Source organism: Camelus ferus, chromosome 32 (genome assembly GCF_009834535.1).
Source record: "Camelus ferus isolate YT-003-E chromosome 32, BCGSAC_Cfer_1.0, whole genome shotgun sequence".
NCBI classification, from domain to species: domain Eukaryota; kingdom Metazoa; phylum Chordata; class Mammalia; order Artiodactyla; family Camelidae; genus Camelus; species Camelus ferus.
In genome coordinates this window covers 9,704,331-9,714,114 of record NC_045727.1, presented here as the reverse complement: position 1 = coordinate 9,714,114, position 9,784 = coordinate 9,704,331, and the positions used below count along the sequence as shown (strand labels likewise).

Here is a 9,784-nt window from a genome sequence, read left to right as displayed (position 1 = left end):
GGGTCCCCGAGCTCCGCGCGGCGGGAGCAGCGGGCCTCGCACAGCGCGCGCTCCTCTGGGACAGGGGGCTGCGGTCACCCCGCTGGGCAGGACGCTGGGGACAGGAAGGCGGTGGGAGGGGCACCCGGGCAGCCGGGTGGATGAGCACTTGCGTGGAGGCTGACTCAGTGCCTGTGACACGTTCCCTGGAGAGAGAAAACGTGATGGCCAGTGCAGCTGCTGTTCCAGGCACAGGCCGAGAGCTGTGCCTGCGCCTTGTGACACAGCGTGGCTGTACCCAAGGGAGGAGCCTGTGATGCCACTGACCGTGTGTGTGTCCCCTGGTGGCTGTACCCATGAGCGCTGCACTGGGAAATGGTCCGGATTGTGGTTTTGAGGCTTCTTTGTCTGCAGTGACTGTGGTGTGGCCTGTCATCATGAAGATGGCAGGTCAGTGTGCAAAGGGGCTGTGGGACTGTGGGCCTGCAGGGAGCGGACCACCACCCTCTGATGAGGGAGGCTCTCCTGGTATCTCTGGGGGGAGGATTCCCTCTAAGTGGGTGGGTGCAAACCCAGCCCGGGCTGAGTGAGACCCCTGTTTAAGCGACCGGAAGGTTGGACCTGGGTGCGTCTAGATGCCCCAGAAATGGAAATAAGGTGGCTTGGGAGCCGGGAGGGAAAGATAGAGGTTCAGCTTCCTGAAATCGCAAGTTATTTTTAGAGAAAGGACCTCTTCTACGAAGATTGACCTTATGTTTTCTGCACTATTTCTATTTTGTCGCTCTCTTTGGCACTTGATTAATTTTAAATATTATCTTTGAAAGCAGTAGGCTGTCCTAGATGTGTTCAGAGGAAGCCTCAGCAGGGATGTGACCAGGCTTGGGGGGGGGACCAGCCTTGATGTTGGGGAGACCCTCTACCACTGTGCTGCCAGAAGCTCTGACCTAGACCTGAGGGCCTTGGTCCTGCATTGATGACCACCCACGGTCTAGTCCTTCAACTCCAAGAGCCCAAAGCTCAAATCCAGCACCTTCACACATGATCCAAGCCTCCTTTCTGTGGGAACAGGAGTCCAGATGCCAGGGCTGGGACTGGCATTGCCAGGGGGAGGTGTGGTGCCTTGTGCACTGGATTCCATCAAGTCACGTGGGCCCCACCCCCACTTCAGACGCATCTGCTCTTCTCAGCTGCCACAGTACCCACAGCACAGCCCTTCACACGCCACCATGAGGGAGGGGGCATCAAGGGTGCTGTGGCAGACTCTGCCCCATGAGCCATTGTAGAGAGCCTCCAGCCTCCCAGAGCAGGCTCCAGAGCCACCAGCCAACTGCAGAGCTGTCAGACCTGGGGCAGAGAGGTGCTGGCAGGGCAAAGTTGGCTCAAGGCCTATCTATGGATGCGGGGAGCATCCCAGCCCCTTGGGAATATTCTGGAACTAGACAGTAGTGGTAGTTGCATAATATTGTGAGTGTGCTGAATTCCACTGATTTGTTCACTTTAAAATAGTTAATTTCATGTTACGTGAGTTTTACCTCAACAATTTTTTTTAAAAAAGAAGTAAAAGAAGATATGAGAATGTTGCATCAAACAGAAAATAATAATAGATAGAAATTATTTTTAAAGACTAAAATAAAAATTCTGAAGTTAAGTGGGTGAGGGTATAGTTTAGTGGTAGAGTGCATGCCTAGCATGCTTGAGGTCCTGGGTTCGATTCACAGTAGCTCCATTAAAATAAATAAACAAATGTAATTATCCCCCATTCAAAAAAAAAAAAATTCTGAAGTTAAAAAGTACAAAACTGAAGTGAAAATTTCACTATAGGGTCTCAACAGTAAACTGACTACAACTGGCAGAAAAAAACAATTATTGAATTTGAAGATAGACAATAGAGTTTATATAATCTGAAGAACAGTGAAAAAATAATGAATAAAAATGAACAGAGCCTCACCAACCTTGAGATATTATTAAGAACACCAACAGTGTGTGTAATGGGAGTACCTTCCTATACTTATAGGAAGACTGATAAACTCCAAAGGCAATGAAAGTCAAAGACAATGAGAAAATCTTGAAAGCAGCAAAAGAAAATTACTCATCGCTTATAGGAAACCCTAATAAAATTAATAGCTGACTTAGCAGAAAAATAGAGGCAATAAATTAGGTAACTTAGATGAAATGGACAACTACAAACTACAGAAAATGTCAGGAGGAGAAATAGACACTGAAGAGACCTAAAACAAGTGAGGAGACCAAGTTAGTAATAAAAAATTTTCCCACAAAGAAAATCCCAAGCCCAGATGTCTCCACCTGAACTAGTTACTGAACTTGAGTATCAATCTCATAAACATGCCCATGGAAAAACGAAAGGAGGGAACACTTCCTCATTCATTCTATGAGGCCAGTATTACTGATATCAAAGCTAAACAGTCACAAAAAAGCTGAAAATCAGTATTGCTTATGAATATAGACACAAAAATTCTCAATGAAATACTAGCAAACTCAATCCAGCAAGCTATAAAAATAATCAACTAGATACCATGACCAAGTGTGTTTTATCCCTAGAATACAAAGTTTGGTTAACATCTGAAAGTTAATAAGTGTAATAAGCCATATTAACAAAATGAAAAGCAAAAAACTGCATGGTCTTCTCAATAGATGTAGAAAAGGCATTTGATAAAATCAAGGAACTTTTTATCATAATACTCGACAAACTAAGACTAGAAGAGAACTTCACGACCTGACAAAGAGCATATATAAAACCCCGCAGCTAAGATCACAGTTAAAGGTGAAAGACTAGTGATTCCCCCTAAGATCAGGAACAAGACAAGGGTGTCTGCTCTTTCCATTTCTAATGAATACTGTACCTGACATTCTAACCAGGGCAGTCAGACAAGGGAAGGAAATAAAAGCCATCCAGACTGGAAAGAAAGAGGTGAAACTATATCTATTTGTAGATAAAGTGATTCAGTATATAGAGAACCCTAAGGAATACAGTACAAACTATAAGAACTAGTAAAGAAGCTCAGCAAGGCTGTAGGACAAAGGATCAATACACAGCAAACATTTGTATTTATACACACTTGATCATGTGTGTATAAACCACATGATCATCTCAATAGATGAAGAAAAAGCATTTGATAAAATTCAACACCCTTTTAGGATAAAAACTCTCACCAAAGTGGGTATAAAGGGAACATATCTCAACATAATAAAAGCTATTTATGACAAACCTACAGCCAGCATAACACTCAATGGTGAAAAGCTGAAAGCCTTCTTTTCTAACATCTGGAACAAGACAAGGCTGCCCACTCTCACCACTTCTATTCAATATAGTATTGAAGTCCTAGCCACAGCAATTAGACAAAAAAGAAAAAAAAAAAAAAGAAATGAAAGGGATCCAAATTGGAAGAGATGGGTAAAATTGTCATTATATGCAGATGACATGATACTATATAGAGAAAACCCTAAAGGGTCCACACAAAACTACTAGAGCTGATGAAAGAATTCAGCAAGGTATCAGGATACAAGAGTAACATACAAAAATCAGTGACTTTTTTACACTAACAATAAAATATCAGAAAAGTAAAGTAAAGTAAAGAAACAATCCCTTTTAAAATTGCATCCAAAAAAATAAAATACTTAGCAATAAATCTGACCAAGGAAGTGAAAGATATATGTGGAGAAGTACAAAACACTGACTAAGGAAATTAAATATGACTTAAAGAAATGGAAAGATAGCCTATGTTCTTAGATTGGAAGAATTAATATTGTTAAGATGGCCATACTACACAAAGCAATCTACAGTTTTAATGCCATCCATATTAAATTACCCAGGACACTTTTCACAGAACTACAAAAAATTATCCTAAAATTTAAATAGAATCACAAAAGACCCAGAATTGCCAAAGCAATACTGAAGAAAAAGAACAAAGCTGTAGGAATAACCCTCCCAGTCTTCAGACAATATTGTAGAGCTACAGTAATCAAAACAGCATGGCATTGGTACAAAGCCAGACATATAGATCAATGGAACAGAAGAGAGAGCCCAGAAATAAATCCACAAACTTTTGATCAATTAATCTTTGACAAATGAGTCAAAAACATACAGTGGAGTAAAGACAGTCTCTTCAGCAAATGGTGTTGGGAAAACTGGACAGCTGCATGAACATCAGTGATGTTAGAACACTCCCTCACACCATACACAAAAATAAACTCAAAATAGCTTTAAGAGCTAAACATAAGACAAGACACTATAAACCTCTTAGAAGAAAACATAGGCAAAACATTCTCTGACACAAATCTCAGCAATGTTCTCCTCAAGCAGTCTAGCCAGGCAATAGGAAAAAAAGCAAAAATAAACAAATGAGACCTGATTAAACTTATAAGCTTTCACACAGAAAAGGACACCATAAGCAAAACAAAAAGACAACATATGGAATGAGAGAAAATATTTGCAAAACATGAGACTGACAAGGGCCTAATTTCCAGAATATATAAACAGCTCATACAACTTAATAAGAAAAAACAAACAACCCAATCCAAAAATGGGCAGAAGACCTAAACAAGCAATTCTCCAATGAAAACATACAAATAGCCAATAGGCACATGAAAAAAATGCTCAACATCATTAATTATTAGAGAAATGCAAATCAAAACTACAATGAGATATCACCTCACACTAGTCAGAAGGACTTTTATTCAGGAGTACACAAAGGATAAATGCTGGAGAGGCTGTGGAGAAAAGGGAACCCTCCTACACTGCTGGTGGAAAGTCATTTGGTGTAGCTGTTATGGAAAACAGTATGGAGATTCCTCAAAAGGCTAAAAATAGACTTTCCCTATGATCCGGAAATCCCATTTTTGGGCATATATCCAGAGGGAACCTTAATTCAAAAAGATACATTCATTCTAATGTTAATAGCAGCATTATTTACAATAGTCAAGACATGGAAACAACCTAAATGTCCATTGACAAATGACTGGATAAAGAAGAAGTGGTATGTTATACAATGGAATACTACTCAACCATAAAAAATGATAAAATAATGCCATTTGCAGCAAGAGGGATGGACCTGGAGAATGTCATTCTAAGTGAAATAAGCCAGAAAGAGAAAGAAAAATACCTATGATATCACTTATGTGTGGAATCTTAAAAAAAAAAAGACAAACTTATTTGCAAAACAGAAACAGACTCTCAGACACAGAGGACAAACTTGTGGTTATCATGGGAGAGGGGGGTGGGAAGGGATTAACTGAGAACTAGAGATTTATACGTATAGAACAGATAAACAACAAGTTCATGCTGTATCTCACAGGGAACTATATCCAATACATTACAGTAACTTATGATGAAAAAGAATATGAAAACAAATATATGTATGTTTGTATATGACTGAAGCATTGTGCTGTAACCAGAAATTGACACAAAATTGTGAACTGACTATCCTTCAATATATATGTGTGTGTGTATACATATACACAAACAATAAAACAGGATCCCAGGAGGCTTCAGTGCACTCATCCCAGCCCTTGGAAACCATGATAATGTGGTAAAGTCCCCAATTAGCACATATCAGTATGGAGCAGATGACATTCAAACAATTCAGTGCAGATTCTTTCCAGTCCTGGCATTGCCCAGGTGTCCTGGACCCTCACTGGCAGGTGGGCACAAATGGACTCACGTGCACATTGACACTGGGATCTCACCGGCTTGAGCAGGAACGTGCACAGGAACTCCCTTCCCAAGATAATCTTGGGAGGCCTCAAGAAAGTGGTTTCCCAGCGTCCACACCCATCTAGGCATTACCAGCAGTCCTATCTCTGGCCATCTCTCTAGTTGGAGCTCTACCACTGAGGTACCACTACGCCTAGCTCTGTGCCCACCACCAGCATCGGTCCTTAAGAGCTCAGCTGTCTCTGGAAGGGGGAAGACAAACATTCCCTCCCTTGGTGGTAAACTCAGTTATAGGCGTCTCAGGCTGGGTTGCTCAGTCCCCTGGATGTCAGTGAATTACTGAGATGACATGTGGTTCACCCACACTCTCCACTAGGTCAGGGGAGCGCAGGCAGTTCAGCCGCAGTAGTAGCCATCCACTGGCCCTAAACTCCTGTTCTCCGCCCAACCACAGCAGACCTGGGCTGGCTGTGCCCCAGGGGCCTGGCCTTCGTATACCCTGTTCCTGAAGTTAGGTGATTCTCTGCCCATCTTGTATGCTCTGACCTCTAACCAAGGGATCCCACTATATATCTCATCTGCACAACACACTGACCAAACTTCAGCTCCAGCCCAGTCAGTTTCTCCATTGCCTGAACTTAGTGCTTAGTATTATTATCCTGGTTTAGTTTTTGTTTTTGTTTTTTTTTTAAGATAAACTGAAGCCTAGTAGGTTTTAAGTAGCTTTTCAGAGGTGACATAGGTAGGAAGTAGTGGAACAGGAATTCAAAACTTGATCTCTCTTGAGAGAACTTGAATGTCTTTGTCCTTCTCACTCCTGTTTGTTGTACCCAGATGCCTGTTACCCTGTCTGACTTCCCCTCATCACCTGGGGAAGGCTTACTCTAACCTGTCCCAAGAGCAAACCCCAGATACCCACTACTGAACAGAGAGACTAAGGTGGGGGTCGAGGGAAAGGACTAAGGAGAGGACAGAAGGAGCCAGCGAGCCTGGGAATGGGGCCTGGACTGCCACTGAAGTCACTGTTGGGGAGAGGGACTTGAAAGGTCTGTCTTCAGGGACTCCCTGCCCTCCCAAACAGTGCACTGGCATGGGCTGCTGGTGCTCATTGCCAAAGTCAACCACAGACAAGCTATGGAGGGGAGAAGAAACTAACAAAACTCATAGGCTTCCGGTTCCTAGTCTAGGGTGCGAGGAGCTTGGAAGTCATCCCTCCCATCCTCAAAACAAGAAAAAATGAACAGACTGAAAAGAAACAACTCTTCCTAGACCCATCAGAGAACTGAGGTCACAGGGCAAACCACTGCCCTGAGAATTGGAGAAACAGGCAGATGCTTTATCCGGTATGATTAGAGAACACAGGCCCAGTGTGGGCAGGGACTAGAACCAGCACTGTGACACGCAGGCCCCAGGTCCAGCTTCTCCACAGGATGAGCACTCCAGATGAGGGAAGCACCAGCCTCTCTCCTGCTGGTCAGGGCTGGCACAAGCTGTGGTCACCGCTGTAATGCTCAGTCAACCCATGGCTGAGTCAATGGGCAGCACTTACCAGGTTTGACAGCTGTGATCCTCGGCTGTGGTCCATGCCCATGAAGTCTTGAGGAAGGCCAGCCATCCTCCTGCAGGGAGGCAATATTGAACAAGTAAACCTTGCCCTCTAGCTACTTCAAGAATCAAAACCCAGCCATGACAATTTCAGTATACAGCTATGAGAAATGAAAACATATTTCCCCACAAAAACCTGTATACAAATGTTCACAGCAGAACCTTATGATATAATGCATAATTGTGAGAACAGTGGGCAATAAAGTATATTTTCATTTTTGCTTGTATCTGAAACATTGGAAATATCTTATAAGAAACGAAGTAGTTATCTAATAATGGTAGGGGAACTAAGATGTCATAGGGTGGAACTGAAACTTCTCAATGTACAGTATTTTATTATTTTAACTTTAAATTGTGTTCTATATTTGAAACACATTTTTAGAAACCATAGGAATTATAATCACCAACTAGACTTGAAATATTGTAAACATGAACAATGTTAAAATATATATAACTATTCAGAATTTGAGTTGGGAAGAACAGTGAGAGAATCTGTTAATGTTAAACTTTCAAAACAGACTCAATAGATAATGACTAATTTGGAAACACAGAGTCTAGAAAACACATAATGTCTTTAATTTATTTCACAACCTCTTAATGCATTTCATAATCTTATTTATTTATTTATTTATCAATTTATTTATTTATCACTAACTCTTCTTGTACCTTATAGAGATCTTTTATGCAAAAATATTCCCCACGACAAAGATATATTTATTTGAAATGTGGTAATTCCTCCAGTTTTGTTTTAGTTTTTTTCTTCTATGAAGTTCAAGTAGAATTACAATGAACAATTTTGGTTTTAAAAAAAACTTACATACAAATGTTCACAGCAGAATTAATCCTAATAGGCAAAAAGACTACAAAAAATTAAGGAATGGCATGGCCCAGCAAATTGCTTATGAAATACACCTTGAACAACTAAGTGAGGAGGAATTGCAGAAGAGAAGTTTTCCTCATCCAGTTACAGATTGTAAGCCCCCACATCCTGCCCAGGAATTCCAAACAGCACGTCTTTTCCTTTCACATTTTGGATTTTTGTCCTTGGAAGCTTTGAAGGAACCTGCAAAGTTATCTACCTCCTCACCTTATTGCACTTGATTCTACGATACCTGGATTTTTTGATGATATTGGGTATCTGGATCTCTTGCCATGTCGTCCCTTTGACACAGTTTTTATTTTCTATGTGAAGCCAGGTCAGAAAACAAACCAGGAAATTTTAAAGAATGTGGAGTCTTCCAGAAATGTTCAGCCACATTTCCTAGAATTTTTGCTCTCCCTTGGCTGGTCAGTAGATGTGGGCAGAACCCTGGTCGGACTGGCCATGTTTCTACCAGTTGGTCTATTAACAGTTGTGACGATGGTGAAGGATCTGAACAAGATGAAGTGATCTCCTCTGAAGACGTTGGGGCTAGCATTTTCAATGGACAGAAAAAGGTGCTGTATTATGCCTACGCCCTTACAGAAATAGCTTTTGTGGTTCCTTCTCCAGTGGAGTCATTAACTGATTCATTGGAAAGTAACATCTCAGACTAAGACAGTGATTCAAATATGGATCTTATGCCAGGAATTCTGAAACAGCCATCCCTAACACTTGAGCTTTTCCCTAATCATACAGACAATCTTAATTCCTCACAGAGGCTCAGTTCCAGAATGAAGAGGCTGCCTCAGGGTCGCCCTGTGTCTCCCCTTGGACCTGAAACAAGAGTTTCTGTAGTCTGGGTGGAATGCTATGATGATATAGAAAAATTTCCCCTCAGACCTGATGACAGAAATCAGTACTGGCGTGGAAACTACTGCAAATAGTAGCACTTCTCTGACATCTACTACTGTTGAAAAAGAAGTTCCTGTCATCTTCATCCACCCTTTAAACACTGGATTATTCCGGATAAAAATTCAAGGAGCCACTGGAAAATTTAATATGGTCATCCCTCGTGTGGATGGCATGATTGTCAGTAGGCGAGCACTCGGTTTTCTGGTAAGGCAGACTGTAATTAATATTTGTAGAAGAAAGGGACTGGAGAGTGACTCCTACAGTCCACCACATGTCCGCCGGAAACAGAAAATCACCGACATTATCAACAAGTACCGGAATAAGCATTTGGAGCCAGAGTTTTATACTTCATTTTTTCAGGTGGTTGGAGTCAAGAACTGCAGTTCTTAGAACACTGTCTGTCTAGGACAATTGTACTCCAGTTTGGGGCTATAATATCAAAGTAAAACAATTTGATAGGTGATCACTGCAAAAATAAAACAAATCACTACCCCCCCTCCAAAAAAAAAATCCTGATAGGCAAAAAGACAACAAATCCAAGGGGGCACCAGGCCCGCCCCCGGAGCCACGACAGCCAATCAGCGCGCACGCATCCAGGCCCCGCCCCGGCGCACTCTCTCCGCCCACCCGAAAGTCAGTTGCCAGGCAGTCACGCGGCAGCCTGTCTGAGGAGCAGACGGCTCTGCGGTTCTCCCGAGCGGCGCCGGCCCTTCTCCCTCAGGGCAGCTGCAGCGGCTGCAGCGGCGGCAGCGCAG

General features: G+C 42.2%; 1 protein-coding gene across 1 annotated transcript; it reads left to right on the top strand.

Annotated features, from left to right (window-relative positions):
- Positions 1–5,163: 5,163 nt before the first annotated feature.
- Positions 5,164–9,661, top strand: LOC102519470 (ral GTPase-activating protein subunit beta-like). Its single transcript, XM_032471620.1, is given in 2 exon segments — positions 5,164–9,009; positions 9,011–9,661. Coding segments are annotated over 2 exon segments (612 nt in total). The 5' UTR covers positions 5,164–8,806; the 3' UTR covers positions 9,420–9,661.
- The last annotated feature ends 123 nt before the right edge of the window (positions 9,662–9,784 follow it).